This window comes from Protopterus annectens, chromosome 16.part0, assembly GCF_019279795.1.
Source record: "Protopterus annectens isolate FY-2018-M chromosome 16.part0, PAN1.0, whole genome shotgun sequence".
In the NCBI taxonomy this organism is placed as follows: Eukaryota; Metazoa; Chordata; order Ceratodontiformes; family Protopteridae; genus Protopterus; species Protopterus annectens.
In genome coordinates this window covers 153,651,519-153,675,796 of record NC_056750.1, presented here as the reverse complement: position 1 = coordinate 153,675,796, position 24,278 = coordinate 153,651,519, and the positions used below count along the sequence as shown (strand labels likewise).

General features: G+C 36.8%; 1 protein-coding gene across 1 annotated transcript in view; it reads right to left on the bottom strand.

The window, feature by feature from the left end:
* LOC122790539 (vomeronasal type-2 receptor 26-like) overlaps nucleotides 1–18,046 on the bottom strand; it is a 109,362-nt gene extending 91,316 nt beyond the window's left edge. The window contains exon 1 of the mRNA XM_044058088.1: nucleotides 18,028–18,046. Within this exon, the coding sequence (XP_043914023.1) occupies nucleotides 18,028–18,046 (19 nt within the window). The remainder of the gene's footprint in view (nucleotides 1–18,027) is intronic.
* Between the last annotated feature and the right edge of the window lie 6,232 nt (nucleotides 18,047–24,278).

Here is a 24,278-nt window from a genome sequence, read left to right as displayed (position 1 = left end):
TGTGTAAGAACTGGAATATTATCATGCAAGATAAAGAATTAATGGATAAATTAGGACCAACTCCAAAATTTACTACAAGAAGAGATAAAAACTTTAAGAATTTGTTTGAAAGCACATACATTATGATTAATAAACATAAGGGAATGCAACAATGTAGTGGCTGTCCATACTGTAAATACATTCTGGTTGGGAAATCTATTATTATTAACAAAAAGTTACTGAGGAGTAAAGGTAAATATAATTGCAACCCTAAAATGGTTGTATATTTAGCTAAGTGCCAGCATTGTTCCAGTTACTATACTGGTAAAACAATACGCAGATTAAGGGACTGAATATATGACCATATGTACAGTATTAATAAATCTAATCAGGACAGTGCTTTAGCAAAACATATTCAAGAGCACCCTAAGCATGAATTTAAATTTTGGATATTGGAGCAACTGGTGGCAAATGTGAGGGGGGGGGGGCACATGGAATTAGAACTTGAAAGTTTGGAATTGATATGGCAAATACGTTTATATGCATATAACAGCCCAGGCTTAAATGACACGTGTTCGATAATGCCTATACTAAAAATTAAAAGTTTAAGTAGATAACAATATATAAATACATTGAATTGAATGTGAAGTATGTACAAGTCTGGATTATTAATATTTTGTTATAGCAAGTAACTTCAGAAGAATTCAGACTGTAAGAAAATGATTTGAAGTAAGGTAAATGTTTGAGGTATAGTACATAGGACAAATTCATACAAATTCATATAATAGGTCTGCTGCAGAGTAAAATGAATTGCTGTTGATTGAAAGAAAATAGTCAGTCTGATATTTTAGATTATTTATATATACATATGTACAATTTTAATGAACTATATATGTACAATTTTATGTTTTTAAAGAGCTTTTGTAATACATTTAGGAATGTTTATTTAACTAATCAAGTAAGAAGTATGTACCTTTAAATTAGTAAGGTCTGATACCAGCTGACTTTCTTGAATTGGTATTTAAATATGGTTAATTTATAATTATTTTATCTGAAGAAGTTCGAGAATTGTACCCGAATGAAAAGCGCTTCATAAAATAAAGAATTGTAGCTATCAGCACGGTTGTCATGTTCGTTTTTGTTTTCCCGGTTAGGGGTCGCCACAATGGAACTCCGGTCCGCTAATGATTGGCAGTAGATTTTCACGAACGCCGAGGTGCCAGCTCAACGTTCAACCTTCAATGAAGGCACGCCCATTTACGCATGTCTTTCAAATGTCCACCCAACCACGGGGAGGACATGCAGACACCACACAGAAGGCACTCCCCGCACTCGAGCCAAAAATTGAATGGGAGAACCTCTTGCTCTGAGGCAACAATGCTACTGCTCCACCACCGTAGCAGTCTATACCTTCTTAGTAAATAATAAGTTATTTATTTATTTATTGTCATTTGTTAACTGGGTTGGTCCAGCTGAGCCAAAGGCCCATTTTCAGTGGAGACCCGAGGAGAAACGCTCCATTTACAATTACAGTCAATCAATGCAAACATTTTTATCAGAGATGGCATATAGCAAGAGAATTATACATTAAAGTGAAATAATCAAATTAACAGTTTGTATTGTTGTAGTAATGTACTCCCATTCTTCCTTCTTCTTATAGCCAATTATTTCCTACCAGTCTCTGTGCCTCACTATACTTTTCTACCAATTTACAGATAACTCCTAATCCCTTCCATCACAACTCCTCCCTAAACTCACTCTCCTATCACCATCACTATAGCATGTCCTATTATTGTTTCTACCACCTATTAGTCACACCCATCTAATACCAGGCCCACATCTACTTACTTCTAATACTTCTCTCCCTTCATGCAACACATTATAACCTGTGTGCTGTTCTTTTGTCACTCCAACCTATACAACCACCTTTCCAATATAACTTTATCACCTCTACTACTCCCTATTCTATATCACTTCATTCTCTTCCTAGACAATGTCTACATTTCCTCATATTGTACACCTAAAAATTATATCACTGCACACTAATAGCTTCACCCTCCTTACACTTGTCAACCACCTAACAGTGTATCCAAATTAGCTACTTGACTATTGCAGCAACAAATCCGCAGCCCCAACAAACATTCCACACTAACTACGAAATTGCATCCAACCTCTATAACACAGCTTAGGTAGTTTAATGCCCATACAAATGCATTCAACTCCATTCAAAATCTCAGACACTTCTCAGACACAACATACTCATAACCAAGCTCAATAAAGCTGTATTATAATTCACGTCACTACTAAAACTAAGTAGAGATGTCCACCCTAATCTTGGCACCACATATGTTCAATAACAACCTATCCTCCAACCTCACTCCCTTGTTTTGGTATTCCTGCTTCCCCAAAAGGCTCTAACATCATGCTACTCAACATGAATCTAAGAAGCATAGTCGATAAGGTCCATGATCATCATGCCCGCTTATCCCAATACTCCCCCACTATCACCATAATTACTGAAAACTGGCTAAAACCTGAAATTAAGAACAATGAAATCCATGCTTCAAGTTACAACATGCATTGATGAATTAGAAAAAACAAGCATGTAGGTGGTATAACCATAATGCATAAACAAAATTTAAAATTAGAACTTATAGAGCCAAATACTCCTGAATTTAGTAATGTTGAAATATTATTTGCCAAACTCAAAATCAACAGCAATAAATATCTAACAATAATTCCCACTTATATTCCTCCTGGCAATAATTCTAACACAATTGAGGAAATACTTCACTGGCTATCTTTAACTTTCTCACAAGAAACCATTGTAATAGGTGACTTCAACACTGACTGATGCTATTATAACTCAGATAATCCCATTAATTTCATCAGCGTGCAAAGCTTTTCACAAGTAATTCAAACCGCAACAAGAACCAACAAAGCCAGCAAAAGGCATTCAGCTTTAGATTGGATCCTAACCAACAAACCTTTTCTAACCTTCCAATCAGGCCGCCTCGCTGATAGTATTAGCGATCATCTCCTTACATACTAACTTAGACATCATCTTAACCCCTTCCAGACAAGCCTCCTTCTGCCACATTCACAACCAAAAGAACTTTGATGCTCAAAGATCTATTTCACCCTTACAGCTCTGTGATTAGTCAGCACTCAAAGCTTTTCCTCTTGTTACCACCACACACTATTTTAACACCACCTTCCTTGATATACTAAATAGGGTGGCCCCTTGTAGAACTACTAGAATAAAATCTAACTATGCACCTTGTTTAACAAAAGACACCAACATTTTCTCAAACAAAGAGACAAAGCCTAAGCAATCTGACATTCCAACAAACGTGAAGTTAACCTAGATCAATACAAACAACTTTGAAATAAAGCCAAGTCCAGGGTCAAACTAGACAAAAAGGTGTACTATACTGTAATGCGACAACAGCACCACAACAATTAAAAAAAAATTCTGGTCTGTCCTAAATAAACTCCTTCAACCTGGTCAAACATCCTCCCCTATCCCTTCTGCCTCTAGCAACAGTGACAGTATTGCAGCACAGTTCAACACTTTATTTATACATTCCATTTGATCACTTTCCAAGTCTGATCTTAATACACTTCCAGTTATCCAAATATTTCAAATGAAACCAGAAGCACCTTCTCCTATAAACCTATTCCAACTCTCACCATAACAAAATGACTCTCCAAGTTTAAAACTACAACCCTTGCTGCAGACAACCTACCTATGGAATTCTTAAAATAGCAGCTGATGTGATTGCCTATCCCATCAGTATTCTGATCAACCACTCTGTTTCAGAAAAGTATATTCCCTTAAGATGGAAAATATCTTATATTATCCCTCTGCACAAGGTGGCAATTCTACCAAGTTCTCTAACTACAGACGCATTGCTATCTTACCACCCGTTTCCAAAATATTAGAAAACTGTATCCACATGCAACTTTTAAACTACCTATTATCTAATAACTTCTTACCTAACACATAACACTGCTTCCACCCTAACCATAGTACCACATCTGCCCTTCTATGTTTTACTAACACCATAAACCAACATAGAAATAATGGAAAACTTGTATCTGCCATCTTTCTGGATCTCTCTAAAGCTTTTGATACTGTTTCCCATCAGAAACTTCTTGATGAACTTTACACTCTACAATCTAGCCACTCTTCTGTAGCATGGTTGCAAAGTTACTTATCTGGCTGACAGCAAGCTGTCAAGTGTCAACAAGAACTCTCATCCCTATTACCTGTCAACATGGGGGTGCCCCAAGGTTCTTTTCCTAGGCCCTCTACTTTTTAATATTTTTACCAACCGACTCCATACATCTACTCCCCTAGCCTCCATAAATCGATACGCAGATGACTCTGCTCTTATCTGTGCTGCACCTTCCCTAAAACAACTGTCACCATAACACAACAGTCTTTCCTAGCTGTTGAAGCATGGCTATTTGATTCACAGCTGATTCTGAACCTATCCAAAACTAAACTGATTCTCTTTCACCCTAGCAAATCATGTGACTCCCATCCCCATTCCAAATACATTCCTCAAGCAACACCATAATATCATCTGTAACTAAAACTAAATTAAGTGTTCTAATTGACAATAATTTGAAATTTGAGATACACCTATCTATGTCTATCAAGAAGATACATATTAAACTGGGCTCATTGTACAGAATCAAGCCTTTCCTAACAACACAAGACAGGCAATAGCCAGAATTCATCTTTTCTCCATCCTGCTATATGCCTCTCCTATCTTCACTAACATAAACAATTCTGATCTAGCTAAGCTTGAAACCTGCTATAATAAAATAGCTAAATTCGCTACTAACTCCCCACATAAGTCTAACCACTGCTCTGCCTTACATCAACTAAACTGGTTAGAACTATCCTATTAATTAACTTACACTAAACTCACTCTCACTCACAGATTGGTACACCAACCTGAATAAAATCCTGCTGTTCAACTAATGCTAACACTCAACTACTTCGGTCCTCAAATAAAACCTTATTACAGGTCTCCAAATCCAACAATAAAGCTGGGGACTCTCTCTACTCTAACCGCATCTCCAAAATATGGAATACAATATGGAATAAAATCCCTCAGCCCATCATAAGTACTGCACACCCAATTCACTTCAATTAACTACTAAGACTCTTCCTCATTAACAACTGGCTCTGCTTGTCTACCTGTCCTGGCTAAATCCTTTCCCTTGTCTATCAGCTTATCAACTTAGTCTTCTACCATTCCATGTCCAGCATAGGTAACATACTCACTTACTTATTACTTTACTTTCATATCCCTCCGCCTCTTCTGTAACAATTCATCCTTCTAACTTCTTTTCACGTACTGACCTTAAAAGTTCATCCATTACCCTCCCACTCTTCTATTTTTCTTCCTTCTTCCTCTTCCCTCTTCTCTACTCACTCCTCCCTTCCCATTTCTACGTTACTCTCCAGTTTATTTCTCTACAATGTGACTTACTTTAGTTACTATTATACATTTGGGATATCTTGTCACTACCTTATCCGATGTATTTGTACATAACTCCCACACTGTTTGAATTATTGTTTGCCTACTTATTTCACTTTATCAAAAATCAGGTTTAATTTGTAATCATTTCAATCTATATAACTCAATGTACAATTATGATGTGTGTAACTTGTGTTTTTCTAAATATTTTAATTTTCTCTGGAGCTTTTCTCCCTGGGCCTCCCCTGAAAATGGTCTCTTGCACAGTCAGACCTTCCCAGTAAATAAATAAATAAGTAAATAAATAAATAAATAAATGCTTGAAGCTACTCATCACATACATGAGCTTAGCATGATGATCAGGCATTTATAAATGCCAGCAATGGTGTTTATAAAATTTTATATGATAGGTGCAACACTGAACATGAAAGGAAGTATGTTTCTATTTTTAGTCAGCTTTGCAGCATCTGCATGATGAAAAAGTCTAATGTTTTGTCTGAAGATACCTTTGGAGAACTCAGAAAATCATTGAAGAAAAAAACTTTGTGCGTTTACAACTAATGTAGTCAGGGCAACAGATGCAGCCATCAGGGCAAATCTAGAGACACACAAATATAAAAATAAGGAGTACAAGATCCTGTTCCAAATCATGGCAATTAAAGACGTGAATTCTCATAATGTTTTGGTTTGCTGGTTTGTAAAAAACTAAAAATATTAAAATAAATTTACAGTGTGACAAGTAAAGAGTACATGTATACAAGAGTTGCTGAAATATACATTTTTTATATGACCATTTCTGCTATATTCAGGCCAAGATAGATCAGTCTCTACAAGTCCCACTCCTAGCTCTTCCCTGGTGTGACCCATACTAGGAGGATCTCCCTGCCAGAAAAACTTCTGAGCATAGATATACTACCTCCATGCACGGATTCAAGAGGTGAGAGTCACAAAATGTTAAATGGATTGAGATGAGGCAGGTAGAGACCATCAAAAAATGCAGCCTGCTGTGTTTCTCCATAGCCTTGTGACTCTCCTCCATTTGCCAATGCTGTGTCAGGCTGGGTGGGCAACAAGGAGAATTTTGAGAGCTTGCCTTCCCCTGTGACACACAGGATATTCACATATTAATTTACCCTTTCCTGTCAGCCCTACATCAACTTTGAACTTTAGCCTCCATTAGAACTTGATTAGAGAGACATTGACAGTGCAGCATTCTCCTTTAGGGAATGCACGACCATCCTTGCTGCCAAATCCACTAAACACCTGCGTCACTAATCAAATTCAAGTTGCCTGGGTCATATTCAGGGATTTATCCTTCATTTATTTGAGATATCCAAATAAATTATGAGGTATACATTTAACCAATTAGTATCAAGAAGATTTAAGTTTCTCCTCATTCTACGATCTTGAAGATTAATCAGATATGAGTGCCATACGATTTTACAGGTTTAGGAGTGTTTAATCTCATGTATATCATAGCAGTTTAAGAAGTCTGCATGATCTGCTTAAAGGAAATAAATAATATGGTAGTCCTTCTGTCCAAAGTAGTTTTCTTTGCTAGCTCTAGTCAGTACATAAAAATTGTACATATCTGTCTTATTCACTTTTTATTATATGAACATAGTGGTAACTTCCTTGCTTAGATTGGTGAGGTTATTAAACAACTACTTCTAAACTTTCTGATTGTCAGGAGTGTACCCCAGCATATAATAGAATAGAATATTCTCAGTAGAAATTGGGGTAAAAGAGGGATTGCTGTACTCTGTACTGAGTATTACATTATTACTATTTTTCCAAAAATATTCTAACTTCAGTTTGATAGTTCTGATATTTCTTATATCTTTTAAAAAATGAGATGAAGATCTCAGCTATGGCACTTAACTGGGGGATTTGATTTTGCAATTTTCATTTGTACTGTTTCCTCATACTTTACCTTGGTTAAAATAAACTGATTCCAGTTTATGCTTTTATATGTGTTCCTTGGGCATACAGTCACATTTATATTTTTTCATCTCTAGATTCTCTTTTAATAATTCAAATGGTAAATGTTGAAATATATTTTATAATACAAATACTAACTGTACTGATGCTTTCTTGATGATGTGTTAAAGAAGAAAATTACAAATTTGTTACAACTCTGTGTATCTCATGATGTTACCAGAAATATTTTAGATTACAAGTGAAAGTGAAAGAATGTATATAGATCTCTTATGAAACAACTAGAACCTCCCCTTTAGATAGAATACAAAGACAAGTTAAGCAACTTCACGGTGAGCTACCTAAACTAACTAACTAAATAAATAATTAGGTAACCAACATTTATTATATAACATATAAATGGAGTTATTTTTGCTTCCACTATGAGTGGAAGAAAATTAATGCACTTAAGTGTGGCAATGTCAGTCTGAAGAAGCTTTTAAGCGAAAGCGCTTACTGGATGTTTTTGCGATAATAAACAACTTTTGGTTTTAATTCTTTGTGGAACTTGGTTGCTTCGTTACAATTACTATAATTCTGGAAAAAGATAAGTGTTTATTTTCAATTGTCTTCTGCACTTCTATTTTACTACATATCTCTGTATTCTGTACAACTGTTTTTTTCCCACCCACATGCCCAGTTGTTGTGGTGGTCTTAAATCTTGGTGGCTTTGAGTTGCCCGCCTCTGGTATATGTTTTACTGTGCTGTTCTGTGCTGGGGTTTGAATAAACCTTCTTTCTTGCTGTGGTTGTCCTGGTGACTTTCCTTGCAACCTTTATTGTATTTACTGGTTGGTTTAAGGTTGTGGTTCGCTTCCTATTTTTTGATGCCTCTAGTATAAAGTTGATACTGGACACTCCCCTCAGTCACATAACATCAGCTTATTCTACTGTTTATTGTAAGAACGTAGTAAAAGCCCACCCCTTTAGCTTCTGAACCTTGAATAATCTCATTATCTTCTGTCTCTTCACTTTCTAAAAAAAGTACCTCTTTCTACTTCATTTTGCTGTTTGCCATATATATTACTGCTTCTTGGTAGCCTCACTGAATTGATGACAGTATTCTACTGAATCACTGCTTTATTAGCGCTGTCTGTTACTGTTGTGCTTTGTGAGCTATTGTTTCAAAGCAATCTACTGATTAGCTATATTTCATTGCTATCTACTGCAATTCATTACTGTTTAACTGCATTTTGCTGTATTTAGTTGCTGTTTAACTGTATTTTTCATTCTACAAGTGTTATTCTGTTGACTATAAGTGATTAATCTGTGCTTCATTGTGAGTTTTTTCTTACTGAGTTCTTAACCTTAAAGTTGAGTAGCAGTCTAAATACAGGTCTGCAGCATCCAGAGCTTGAGCTGCACAGTTTAAACCCTTTTTGAGGTATTCCAGCTACAAGTTAACTGTTTTTTTCTGAAAAAAAAAATTCTAAGGTTGTTTTCCACCTTTCCTGTTACTAGAGTAGTCCAGATACAGATTTGCTCTATCCAGGACTGTTTTGTAAATTTCTGAGTTCCACAGACCATTCTGTGTTAGAAGGAAGCCTTCCATCTTATCAGTGGGAGTGGTAAGCACTAGGTAGCCTATCTACCACAAGAGGAGTGGTTTCTGGCTCTGAAATGGTAGTTTATTGGCCATTTGGGAAGGTTTTCTATCCCTTTCAACTATCTGGATTAAAAGCCCGTATTTGCATAGGTTTGCACTTGTTTAAGCTCCGTGGATCCTGTTTTGGCATCCTGCAGACTACAAGAACCACAAAAAGGAGAAAGAGACATTAGGTGCCTCCATTTTGATTTTTTTTCTGATTATACTACTTTTTGCACTTGATTTAAGTATTTTTTTTTCATTAACTGGCACACCACCTAAGTACCATGTTCAATCATAGCCTCACCTCAGGCTTTGTGCCCACTGAATGGCACACTGTGACGGTTATGCCACTCCACAAAGGAGGAGCCACGATGGACCCCAGGAACTACCACCCCATTAGCCTGATGAGCCTGGTCTGCAAGGCCATGGAAAGTATAATAAATGAACTCTTAAACAAAGACATTGGTAATCTCCAAACTCTGAACCTCACCCAGTTCGGGTTTGTAAAAGGCAGATCATGTCTCCTAAACCTGATAGACTTCTTTGAAGCAGTCACCAAAGCCATAGATGAGAGTAAGGTGGTTCACACAGCTTATCTAGATCTCGCCAAGGCTTTCAACACCATCTCCTACTCTGGAATTATAGATAAACTCACTAAGCTAGGTATAAATCCCTATGTCACAAGATGGGTTGTCAACTGGCTCATGGACAGAACCCACAATGTGAAAGTAGCAGACTCCAAATCCTATTTCAGACTAGTGACAAGTGGAGTACCACAGAGTTCAGTCCTGCATCCTCTCCTGTTTGGTATCTACTTCTCTGAAGTACAGGCTAACACAGAAAGTTTTTGGCTAATGAACTTAGCAGATGACTGCAAACTAGGAGCCATAATTGAAACTCCTAATGATGTGGACATCCTACAAAAGAGCCTCACTGATACAGATGCCTGGTGTCAAAGCCATGGCCTGAAACTCAATACCAAAAAGTGCATTGTCATCCCCTTTGGTAAAAACTCTGTACCCATGAACTACCACATAGGTGGTAGTCAAGAGACCTTGAGACACAGGTGGACAGTAGTTTCTCCTTTGATAATTACATCGCCACAGTGGTCAGGAAATCCTTCTATGTAGCACACTTCATCACAAAAGGGTTCTCATCCAGAAAAAAAGAGGTCATTGTTCCCCTCTACTCATCACTCATTAGACCCATTATAGAGTACAATGCCCCTTTTGGTATGTACCTCACAAGACATCTACAACAAATGGAAAGGCCACAGAAATACCTCTCAAAGAGGATTACTGGCCTCAATCAGATGCCCTACACAGACCATCTCAAAAACCTTCAGCTTTACTCCGTCGCATATCGCCTACTCAGAGGTGATCTCTGCCTAACATACAAAGCTATGTCAAACCCAGAGCTGTTGGACATGCTCCACTTAAGAAATCCCAATCTCTCCAAGCTACATGCTGTAGGAACCTAAACCTTGTCACCACAATAAAATGAACATGCTGGAGGGATAGATTCCTGTCCCAGAGACTTCCCATACTCTGGAACAGACTACCTATCTATGTCAAACAGAGCTCCTCATTAGCACTCTTCAAGAAAAATATTGATGATTGGATGGGAAAAAGGAAATTCACACTGGGGATCACTTCTGTGGCTCTGCTCGACAGGGGACACAGGAAAATAATTTTCTTGGGTGGCGAAATCCAGGGTGCCTTTTTGGCTAGGCTTATATAGGCCCTAGGGCCAATAACCGAGTACCTACCTATGAACTTATTAACCTATGAAATACATTTATTTTAACTGCATTTGCTTTATTATTGCTACACACTCAAGTGTGCTAGCTTGCACTGCATTGAAAGTATATTACCAGTGCCAGAAAGTCTGCTCTTCAATTTTTCCCTTAGATCTTGCTAGATCTCTTCTCTCTTGCACTTTAATTAGCTTATTTACCCAGCACTTCATCAGGCTTTTGTAGCAATTATTGTAGCACACATATATGCTATCAACACTAGACATCCTATAAGGAAACAGCTCCAGTACTTAGTAATGATGACCATCCCTCCTGGCATGTCTAAAGGTCAGTTTCCTGTGCTTCCTCCTATTAACCTGGTGAACTTTGGCTTTCTGAGGCAGTGTAGCAACTGCCTCATATACGCAGACAACCCTCTCCTCTTATGTCCCAACACTCAGACTTGTGAGAGATGCACTTATGGAAGCCATGCACTAAACAGCCAATGCCGGAATAGCTGGTCAAGAGGAGAAGGACAACGCTTGCACCACACCACATGGAACACATAGCCCTTCAGAACACCCACCATCACAGCCCTCACATAAAAACACAAACCACACACCCACCTTCACAGAGGCTCTCAGTAAAAATCTACCCAAACAACAGAGACCACCAAGGCAGAAATGCACTTGACCACCACAACACAGCACAAACCACAAGGCACATATCTCACCTACACAGTGTGCCCCTCAACCTAAACCCTTAAGGCAAAACAGCTTTCCCAATACAATAATCATTGGTGAATCAATAGTGAAGCACACTGATGTCCCACTCACTAAGTTGAATAAGGAGAAGGTAACAGTCAGCTGTCTCTCAAGTGCCAGAATCCGACACATAAAACACGCACTCAGGTCACTCCACAATAAGTACAAGCATGACTGTCATTGTCCATGTGGGTATGAATGACCTGAGACACACCTCCCTGGACTACATGAAAAGAGACAAGGTGGAGCTCTTGGATTATGTGGCCAAGGCAGGTATGACCCTAGCCCTGAGCAGCATCCTACCATTGCCCAGAATGATACTACAGTACAAACATAAAATGATTGACTTCAACAATTGGCTACATTCCTGGTGTCAGCCTAAGGGAATCCAGTATCTGTCTGCTTGGGATGACATGACTGACAGCCTCGATGCTTTGCCAGAGATGGCCTGCATCTGTCACTGCTGGGTTTCTGGGTACTGGCTAAGGCTCTTGCCACACCTATAGTGCCTTTTTAGGCGGTGTTCCAAAGACCAAATTATCACCGTAACAGCTATAAATAAATGCAGTCTGAGGGTCATGCTGCTCAATGCTAGAATCTAAATCTCAAGATACATTTGCTCAAAGCACTCCTTAAAATGGTGAACATCGACATTTGTGCTGTAACGAAGACCTGGTTTAAAGCAGCAGAAAGCACCCCTGCACTACCAGTCTATAACTCATTCCACACCTTTTGGGCCCAGAACATGGACTGAAGCTCCAAAGATGTGGTGTCTCCATATTCATAAAGGATATGCAAACCTCCAGACTAGTAGCCCAACATAACACATCTGAGACACTCGAGGTGCAACTAAAACTGGGTAAGATAGTGATTCAGGTCATAGCCTGCTATAGGTCACCAACAATGTCCCAAGACTCTCACTCCACATTCCTAAGCACGGTGGAAACTATTAAGATTCAACCCAACACTCTTGTACTAGGTGACTTCAACTATCACTCCATCAACTGGGAAAACTACTCATGCACCAATGCACTGGCCCAATGCTACCTGGAATTCATCAGTTCCAATGCCCTGGACCAGCTCATTCTTACCCCCACTAGAGGAAGCAACATCCTTGACCTGGTTATTACTTACATGGGAAGCCATTGCTCTACACCAATAGTCAATTCCTCCCTAGTTAGATCAGACCATAAATTAATCACCATGGAAATCCACATCTCACCCACACCCCTCGCAAAGGTATCCACCATGAAAAACTTCTCCAAAGCTGACTCTGGACTCAGAAAAACAGAGGTGACTAACTTCACGGCATCCATGCAAATGGAAAATAGATGCATGACTGCCGAATCATACACCAATGCATTGTATGGACATGTACATAAATGCATGGAACTAGCCATACCCAATAGAACCAAGATGCTCTTCTACAAAAAAAAAGAAAGCCAATCTGGTGATCCCCTTTCATTAATAAACTCTACAACAGAAGGAAGAAACTGTTGCAGAAAAAGGTGAAGTCCAAAGAGTGGAAAAATTCTCTTATTAGCCTCAACAAAAAGTTGAGATCCCTCAACAAAACCTCAAAAGCCAGCTATGAAGGCAGAATTGCAGCAGACACTAAAAACAACCACAAAGCCTTCTATAGTTATATCAAGAATCTCCATGGTAATACCTGGATTTGCTCTGAGTTACTGCACAATGGTACCTCCTATACTGAGACAACAGATCTTGCCAACATATTCAGTGCCAACTTTATGTCTCACTCCCCTCTAATGGACCAATCTCAATACTGGAAGAATGCCAGGTACCCAGTTTTACTGCAGCACAAGTTAAAGCTGCATTGTCCAAGGCCAAGAATACAGTTTACATGGGACCCAACAATATCCCTGGCTGTGTTCTACATGAATTACAAAGTGAACTGGCACCACATCTGTGTGCCCTGTTCACTCAACACCTCACCCCAGGCTTTGTCCCTACCAAATGATGCACTGCTACAGTCATCCCTCTCCATAAAGGAGGAGCGGCTACAGATTCTGGAGATTATTTCCCCATTAGCCTGATGAGTCTGATATTTAAGGCTATGGAGCGCATCATCATGCACCTAATTAACAAAGATATAGAGAATCTCCAAACTCTAGATCCCACACAATCTGGTTTTGTAAAATGTAGATCATGCCTTCTCAACCTAGTTGACTTCTTTGAGTCAATCAACAGAGATGTGGGTGAACGTAAGGCAGTTCATACAGCCTACCCCGATCTGGCCAAGGCCTCTGATACCATTCCTCACTCAGAAATTATTGATAAACTCACCAAACTAGGCATCAACCCCTATATCATTAGGTGGATTTCAAATTGGCTCACAGATAGAACCCACAGTGTAAAAGTAGCAGACTCCGTAGCAGACTTCAAGTCAGACTGCCAATCAATCACTAGTGGAGTCCCACAGGGATCGGTCCTGGGTCCTCTCCTGTTTGACATCTACTTCTCAGAAGTCCAAGCCAACATGAAGGGACTATGGCTGACCAAGTTCACAAATGACTGCAACCTAGGAGCCATTATTAACTCTCAAAGTGATGCAGACATCCTACAGAAAGGCCTCACTGAGACCAATGACTGGTGTCGGAACCATGGCCAAAAATGTGTCATCATCCCTTTTGGAAAAAACTCAGTTCCCACTAATTACCACATCGATGGGTGCCCACTGAATGCTGAAGGCATTATAAGAGATCTGGGGACACAGGTTGACAGCAACCTCTCCTTTGACCACCACATTGCCACTGTAGTAAGAAAGTCCTCCTATGTTGTACATCTCATTACCGAGGGTTTTGCATCCAGGAAGAAAGAGGTCATGATTTCTCCCTACTCTTCCCTCATTAGACCAATCATAGAGTATAATGCCCCATTTGGCATGTACATCACTAGACACCTGCAACAGCTGGAGAGGCCACAAAAGTACCTCATGAAGAGGATCCTAGGCCTTAAACACATGTCCTACATGGGCAGACTCAAAAAACTCCAACTATTCTCTGTCTCATATCATCTATTAAGAGGTAATCTCTGCTTGACTTACAAAGCCATGTCTGATGCAGCTCTGTTAGAAATGCTACATCTAAAGAAATCCCAATCCCTTCTCATCACATGCTCCAGAGACCTCATCCTCATTACCACAATCGACGTAGTAGGCTGTCCACTCAAAAGGTAAAAAATAAAAAGTATTTATTAGCACTTTTGTTTGGCAAAATTGTCAAACTTCATCAGATACGAGTTAATAATAATAAAAAAGTTTTTAAATAGTGTATGTAATGTTGACATCACTTCCTGCATCAAGAATTAAAGGTGTATTATAGAATTGTGTCACAATTTAAAAAATAAATGTATTTTAACTTCTGTTATCTAAATTAATTCATCTATCTAAGGCCTTTAAATTTAATAAACATTTCACATTGCAACTCTCATTAAGACCAGGGAAATTAAATGAACTTAGGCGTAATTGCCACATAAGTTTTTTTTTCTTCTAATATTAGAGACCATGGGCCACATCTCTTGTCAAGGACTACTTGTTCCAAAATGAATGGTTCCTGTTCTCCACAATGTGCCTTGCTAAGGCATTGTTAGGATTGTTTTTACGAATGTTATAAATGTGTTCGTAAATGCATTGTTTCAGTGGTCTCTCTGTTTTTCCTACATAGAAACATTCGCATTTATCGCATAAAGCCACATAAACCACCCCTTTTGTTTCAAAGTTATATTTGTCAAAAATGTGGAATTGTTGACCTACTTTATATACATTCTTGCACAGTTTTATGTATTTGCAAAAATTACATCTCCCACATTTAAACATGCCAGGATTACTAACTAATTTCGGGAGTGGTCTCTCAAAAAAAACCTTTAAATTGTACCCTCTCCTGAAAATAAAAATGGGTCTCTTGCCTAATTTGTTACGTGTAGTGAGATTGGTCAGTATTAGAGTCCAATTTTTAATCAAAACACTCTTTATAAGGCCAGAAGTATTTGAAAAAGCTGTGATAAAGGAAGTACTTTGTTCAAAAGTTGAATTTGGGTTGTTTTGTATATTTTGGATGTTACAAATCAAATCCTGAGATGTTTCAACCAAAGTATTGGGTAAATGATTAGTTTCCCCAATACTTCCATCTAAAATGGGTTTAAAAACACCTCTTTTCCTTTTATTAGTCACACCCAAGATTAAATTGTCTATTAGTTCCAAAGGATATGATCTTTTTAAGAACATATCCTTTAGTGTGTTGACTTCTATCAAAAAGGAAGAAAACAGAGATGACATTCTTGCCGCTCGAACAAGTTGTCCCTTTATGACTGCCTTCTTTTGGTGGAAGGGGTGGGACCTTCCATAATGTAGGAAACTATTAGAGTAAGTGGGCTTCCTATACACGCTAGCTAAATATCTTCTATTTGTTTGATCATTGACCAGGAAAACATCCAAAAAAGTAATGTTATACTTGTTAAATTTATAAGTGAATTTCAAAAATTCAGTCATAGAAGATAAATGTTCCACAAAGGTCCCTGCCATTGTTTCGTTGCCATCAAATAAAATAAAAATATCATCTTAATAGCATGTATACCATCTGACATGTGCTTTGAATAAATTGTCCTCAAATAAAAAGTTCCTTTCCCAAAAACACAAGACACTATTGGCAAAACTTCCTCCACATGGGGAGCCCATGGCCACCCCTGAATTTCTTTGTACAAAATGTCCTTAAATAGAAAAAAATTGTTATGCAAAACAATTTCTAAAAGTGTCATTATTAGGTGAATGTCATCATTACTGGCTCCCTTAGTGGCCACAAAATCCCTTATCCATTCTAACCCCAGATCTTGGGGAATGACGGTATAAAGATCCCCAATGTCTATAGTAAGGAAATGTAGGGATTCATCATAAACCCAAAGGTTAAGCATTTCTAAAAAATGCCATGAATCATGACAAATTTGTGATTCAGTTTTTAAATATGTTTTCAGTTTTTCATCCACGAATTTTGCACAAGCAAAGGTGATGGAACCTCGTCCGCTAACAATTGGACGTAAGGGGAGGTTTTGAATGCTTTTGTGTATTTTGGGAAGTGCAAAAAAAGATGGTATTTTTGGAGCTGGCATACACAAATAATTAAGGACATCTAAAGAGATGGTCTCCTCAATGAATAAGTCATTAAGTAAAGACTTAATTTGTCGAAAGGCACCATTAATCTCATTTAGGAATACCTCAGTGTAAGTGTCAACTTTTAACAATGTCCTGACTCTCTCTACATAATGAGCTTCTTCCATAAAAACTAAACCCCCTCCTTTATCTGGTTTGAGAACACGTATGTGATGTGCTCTCAAATTTTCCAACAATGATCTCTCATTTTGCGTAATGCTGTTCTTTTTATTAAATGAACCATTAGATGGTGTATTAAATGTGTGTCTTAGGTCCAGTTCACAAATTTTCTCATATAAACTTAAGGTAGGGTGTAATGGGGGGTTAAAAAGACTAGATATCTTAGGTTCATTGTTATTGACAAAAAAACTGTTCCCAAAGGTGAGCCTTAGGTTCAAATTACGTAAATAAAGTTTAAAATCCATAAGAGTTCTTGCTAAATCAGCTTGTTTACTTGGAAGAAATGTTAAACCTTTGGCAAGGAAGTTGACAAGCTCTTTTGTAACAGGGTAATTGGAAAAATTGTAAATTTTAAAGTCATTGGTGGAATTTGATATGATTTCAACATTAGTTTCAGTAGTAGATGTTTTGTCATCTCCGCCTGCGATTCTGACCTCTCTGTCGATAATTCCGTCGTTGTCGTCCTCCCCCCATGTTTTATTTGTTCTGATTTACTTGATGAAAATCCTGAGAGGTGGAAGAATTGGATGAATTCTGTTTCTACTTAATTCTTTCACTTCGTCTATGGGATGTGACTTGTGATGTCGAGGTACCCTGAGTGTCAGTAGATGGATGAAGTCCATCCTGATTATTTTGAGTTTCAGATTCCCTTAAGTTGGTAAGAGTGTTATTATGAGAAAGGGATGGTGACGGATATGCAACCCCTCTATCATAATCAGTTTTATCATGGGCTAATGTTTTTATTTTAGTTTCCCACAGTTTTAATAGACTGTGGTCTATACTGGTGAAAATCCGACCAAAATCATACTTGTATCTCAAAAATTCAGGATCGGATTTAATGGCAGTATCCAAAGAGTCCACCTCTTTAGTAAAAAATCAATCTGGTTCTGGTAATTCTTTATTAACAGTTCTAAAAATTGACACCCCTGTTGGTCAAATAAAAGTAGAAGTTCATAGTGAAACAAAGAGTTCCTAACTAGACCTGTGGGATACCTCCACTGCCTCAATCCCTTAGGGATTTGTTTCCTGTTAAGGCATTCACTCAAATAAACAACTTCTAGTTGTAATTTTTTTATATTTGAATAACTTAGCATCCAATGATTTTAACAGTTCAACAATATTGTTGTGAGATGGAACAGTACCTGTTTCTTTGTTTTCCATGGTGCCAAAATTCCCAAAATTGTTGTTTGAGGTTAATACAAAAGTTTTTCAAAGCATGTCCTTTAAGGACGGCAAGTGCAAATTAGCATTGGAATTGGAATTCGGCAAAGCCGCCTCCATGTTTTGTCTCTCCTGCATATTCTGGGTATTAGGATTAATGTTGGTAGAATTCGAAACTGCACCACGAAAAGGTGTCAGTTGTTGAGCAGCATAAATCCCTGGGTTAGTTTCTGCGGGTACGTTGATGTTAGCGGTTGTGTGCTTCAAACCTTCAAAAGAAGAACCCGCTCGTTGTGACAGTGGGGTATAGTTCATACTTCTAAAAACTTTTGTATTAACCTCAAACAACAATTTTGGGAATACTGTTAATAAAAAATTACCAGAACCAGACTGATTCTTTAACTAAAGAGTTGGACTCTTTGGATACTGCCATTAAATCCGATCCCGAATTTTTGAGATACAAGTATGATTTTGGTCGGATTTTCACCAGTATAGACCACAGTCTATTAAAACTGCAGGAAACTAAAACAAAAAAATTAGCCCGTGATAAAGCTGATTATGAGAGAGGGGTTGCATATCCGTCACCACCCCTTTCTCATAATGACACTCTTACCAACTTAAGGGAACCTGAAACTCAAAATAATCAGGATGGACTTCATCCATCTACTGACACTCAGGGTACCTCGACATCACAAGTCACATCCCCCTAGAAGAAGTGAAAGAATTAAGGAGAAACAGAATTCATGCAATTCTTCCACTTCTCAGGATTTTCATCAAGCAAATCAGAACAAACAAAACATGGGGGGAGGACAACAACGACGGAACTTTCGACAGAGAGGTCAGAATTGCAGGCGGAGATGACAAAACAGTTAAATCCATCAACATCTACTACTGAAACTGATGTTGAAATCATAACAAATTCCACCAATGACTTTAAAATTTACAATTTTTCCAATTGCCCTGTTACACAGGAGCTTGTCCACCTCCTTGCCAAAGGTTTAACATTTGTTCCAAGTAAACAAGCTGATTTAGCAAAAACTCTTATGGATTTTAAACTTTATTTACGTAAATTGAACCTAAGGCTCACCTTTGGGAACAGTTTTTTTTGTCAATAACAATGAACCTAAGATATCTAGTTTTTTAACCCGCCATTACACCCTACCTTAGGTTTATATGAGAAAATTTGTGAACTGGACCTAAGACACACATTTAATACACCATCTAATGGTTCATTTAATAAAAAGAACAACATTACACAAAATGAGAGATCATTGTTTGAAAATTTGAGAGCACATCTCATACGTGTTCTCAAACCAGATAAAGGAGGGGGTTTAGTTTTTATGGAAGAAGCTCATTATGTAGAGAGAGTCAGGACATTGTTAGAAGCTGACACTTACACTGAGGTATCCCTAAATGAGATTAATGGTGCCTTTCGACGAATTAAGTCTTTACTTAATGACGTATTCATTGAGGAGACCATCTCTTTAGATGTCCTTAATTATTTGTGTATGCCAGCTCCAAAAATACCATCTTTTTTTGCACTTCCCAAAATACACAAAAGCATTCAAAACTTCCCCTTACATCCAATTGTTAGCGGACAAGGTTCCATCACCTTTGATTATGCGAAATTCGTGGATGAAAAACTGAAAACATATTTAAAAACTGAATCACAAATTTGTCATGATTCATGGCATTTTTTAGAACAACTTAACCTTTGGGTTTATGATGAATCCCTACATTTCCTTACTATAGACATTAGGGATCTTTATACAGTCATTCCCCAAAATTTGGGGTTAGAATGGATAAGGGATTTTGTGGCCAGTAAGGAAGCCAATAATGATGACATTCACCTAATAATGACACTTTTAGAAATTGTTTTGCATAACAATTTTTTTCTATTTAAGGACATTTTTTACATGCAAAATTCAGGGGTGGCCATGGGCTCCCCATGTGGAGGAAGTTTCGCCAATAGTGTCTTGTGTTTTTGGGAAAGGAACTTTTTATTGAGGACAATTTATTCAAAGCACATGTCAGATGGTATACATGCTATTTAGATGATATTTTTATTTTATTCGATGGCAACAAAGCAATGGCAGGGACCTTTGCGGAACATTTATCTTCTATGATTCTTGAAATTCACTTATAAATTTAACAAGTATAACATCACTTTTTTGGATGTTTTTCTGGTCAATGATCAAACAAATGGAGGATATTTAGCTAGCGTGTATAGGAAGCCCACTTACTCTAATAGCTTCCTACATTATGAAAGTTCCCACCCCTTCCACCAAAAGAAGGCAGTCATAAAGGGACAACTTGTTCGAGCGGCAAGAATGTCATCTCTGTTTTCTTCCTTTTTGATAGAAGTCAACACACTAAAGGATATGTTCTTAAAAAGATCATATCCTTTGGAACTAATAGACAATTTAATCTTGGATGTGACTAATAAAAGGAAAAGAGGTGTTTTTAAACCCATTTTAGATGGAAGTATTGGGGAAACTAGTCATTTACCCAATACTTTGGTTGAAACATCTCAGGTTTTGATTTTTAACATCCAGAATATTCAAAACAACCCAAATTCAACTTTTGAACAAAGTACTTCCTTTATCACAGCTTTTTCAAATACTTTTGGTCTTATAAAAAGTGTTTTGATTAAAAATTGGACTCTAATACTGACCAATCTCACTATACATAACAAATTAGGCGATAGACCCATTTTTATTTTCAGGAGAGGGTACAATTTAAAGGTTTTGTTAGAGAGACCACCCCCGAAATTAGTCAGTAATCCTGGCATGTTTAAATGTGGGAGATGTAATTTTTGCAAATACATAAAAGTGGGCAAGAATGTAAACATAGTAGGTCAACAATTCCACATTTTTGACAAATATAACTGTAAAACAAAAGGGGTGGTTTATGTGGTTTTATGCGATAAATGTGAATATTTCTATGTAGGAAAAACAGAGAGACCACTGAAAGAACGCATTTACGAACACATTTATAACATTCGTAAAAACAATCCTAACAATACCTTAGCAAGGCACATTGTGGAGAACACGAACCATTCATTTTTGTTTTTCATTTTGGAACAAGTAGTCCTTGACAAGAGAGGTGGCCCATGGTCTCTTATAATAGAAGAAAAATAACTTTTTTGGAAATTACGCCTAAGTTCATTTAATTTCCCTGGTCTTAATGACAGTTGCAATGTGAAATGTTTATTAAATTTAAAGGCCTTAGATAGATGAATTAATTTAGATAACAGAAGTTAAAATACATTTATTTTTAAATTGTGACACAATTGTGTAATACACCTTTAATTCTTGATGCAGGAAGTGATGTCAACATTACATACACTATTTAAAAACTTTTTTATTATTATTAACTTGTATCTGATGAAGTTTGACAATTTTGCCAAATGAAAGCGCTAATAAATACTTTTTATTTTTTACCTTTTGAGTAGACAGCCTACTATGTCTTTTTGGTTTATTTAATTTATTTTTTCTTTGTTCATTCATTACCACAATCATCAGAACACTCTGGAGGGACAGGTTCATAACCCAGAGACTGCCCACGCTCTGGAACAGACTTCCCATACATGTCAAGTAGAGCACCTCACTGGCCCTCTTCAAGAGAGATCTTGATGAGTGGATGGGAAATAGAAAGTTCACCCTGGAGATCACTCCAGTTGCTCTACTTGATAGAGGCACTGGCAACTAACATCGGGCAGCACAATACCAGGGCACTTCTGTGGGCTAGGCTTGTAAAGGCTCCAGGGCCATTAGCTTAGTACACACCTATGAACTATGACCTTAAGTAGACTTCACAGTGGTTAGATAGATTTCATCCTCAAATAGAATAGAACTTTCAGTCTAAGACAACTTCTAGTATTTAAAGAGTCCTGTTCCATAATCATGTAATTCAGTTTGTCAAGAAAGCAGCAAACATGGCAACAATAAACAATTCCATATTATTAAAACAAAATGATTATTGTTATAATGTACAAGAATAATTTATTGCAATGTATGCTCTTTCAATTTTATTTTATGTAACTATACATCTGCACAGTTTTCAGTGTAGAAAGCAGATTTTGTTATTAATTTTAAGCTATCAGCCTGCTATCATACATTATAATCACCACATTAGTACACTGAGAAATCATAGGGAAGAAAAGCTTTGTTATCAATAACCAGCAGGGAAGGTGTTGATAACATTTTTCTCAAGATGGGTAAGAATGTTGCATACCTAGACTTTTAAGTAATTAAAATCTAACTGTCCCTAGTGACTATAAAAATGACTGAAGACTTTTCTATAACTCATATAATCATGGATATTAATTACCGTACACTGTTATGTTGCTTTTTTACATTTTCCCTGTTTTACCTGGTATATAAAAGGCATGATGAATGAAAACGTAAGTAAAACCCTCCAAAAAAAGATGAAAATGTTTCTGGAACTGGTTTTACAATTAAAAAAAATGTGTGGTGTTACTTAAGTTGCTAGTGGAATATTGATGCAGTTTGCAATAATAAAATGTGTTATGCTCTGTGTGTTCAAACAATCTTCAGCATGAGGTGTATATTATTTTAATATATTTTGTTTGTTTCTGTATTACTTAGAAAATTATGCCATACTACAAATTTGTTTCTTCAAATGTTATCATTTTATCTATATTTCTTTCACAAAATAAAATAAAGAACTGTTTATCAAAATACATCAGCATTTGTATATGAAATCTAATTTTGAATATGCCATGTTTGGAATGTGTTGCAATATATATCTTGAATTGTAATTAATTAGCAATCAATAGCCACATGTTAGTATCGGCTATTTCTGTCTTTTGATTCATACCTTTTACTTTCTTATCATTAAATATACTCCTTTGAAACAGTTTCCATTTTGCATTATACTTGCATTAGCAACCCGGTGTTAAATTGCTTTAAATGTAGAAACCATTACATAAGAGTTAATATCTAGTAAACTAATACCTTATTTTTCCATGTTCCAATGGAATGGAATTAAAAGCTGTCTGTATATGTTTGGATACCAGAGAAGAGAAATGGATGTTCAATCTATTTATTTTTACAGTTTGTTCTTTAGTTGATGATAAAGCAGTAGCTTGAAATATGTAGGATGTTTTAGGAATTACATTTTCATTAAGTAAAAGCTATCTTTGAATTCAAAATGTTAGTTCTATAAAAGACAATTCTGTTAATGCTTTAATTTATAAGATAAGCATTTGCTTGTATTTCAGAGATTATATTACATATCAGTGTAATTTCCAAACAATTTAGGTGATTGTATTTCCAAATACATTCATGATTTTTTTTCTGAATTATTGATTCCTTTTGGATTTTCTATAATAATCATTTGTTTTATCATTGCTGCTTTTACATGAGAGTTTTTTCAAAGTTCCTTAAAGTGATATCAAAATATTCTACTAGCACACCAGTATTTGTTAATGTCATTAGTACATAATGTATATCTATATATATATATATATATATATATATAGAGAGAGAACTATGTCAAATGATCAACTTTTTGGAAACTTAAAAAAAATACTGAAGTGAGTATAAGGCTGATTTTCCAAAAACTTGAACATCAAAAAAAATCCCTATAAAAAATCTATCTTTTTTTGTTTTTGCAGAGGGCTGCACACCCCCCCCCCCGCACTCCTCCTGCAAATTATATATACCAAGATTGCACTACAGTGAGGAAAAGGGTAAATTTCCTGATCCTTGCTGTACTGTGATCTCCATTCAAATGCTTAAAGTTTTCAAAAACTCGATCATATGGAGTTCAGGTTTCTGAAAACTCAATCAAAACTGTTGAAAAAGACTAGCACTATAAATATATATGCCCAGTTTAAATGATCAAAGGCCTTTTCTGTATCAAGACTGATAATTACTAGTTTTCTTTTATTGTAAACTGCATAATCAGAATTTTTGGTCTTTTAATACTGCCATGTGTCAATTAACTAAGCACCCTGATTGGTCCTTATTTATTAGTGAGGGTAGAAAAAATGTATTCTTTCAGTAAATTGACATATAAAATTATACTTTTAATTCAAATGTGAATCAGGTCTATAAGAAGAACATATAACTGGAGTCTTATTTTATTTATTTAATTTTATTTATTTATTGGCATTTGTTTACCGGGAAAGTCCACTGGGCCAACAAAATCTAATTTTCAGTGGAGACACAGGGAGAAAAGCTTCAAGGTAACAATAACACTTAAC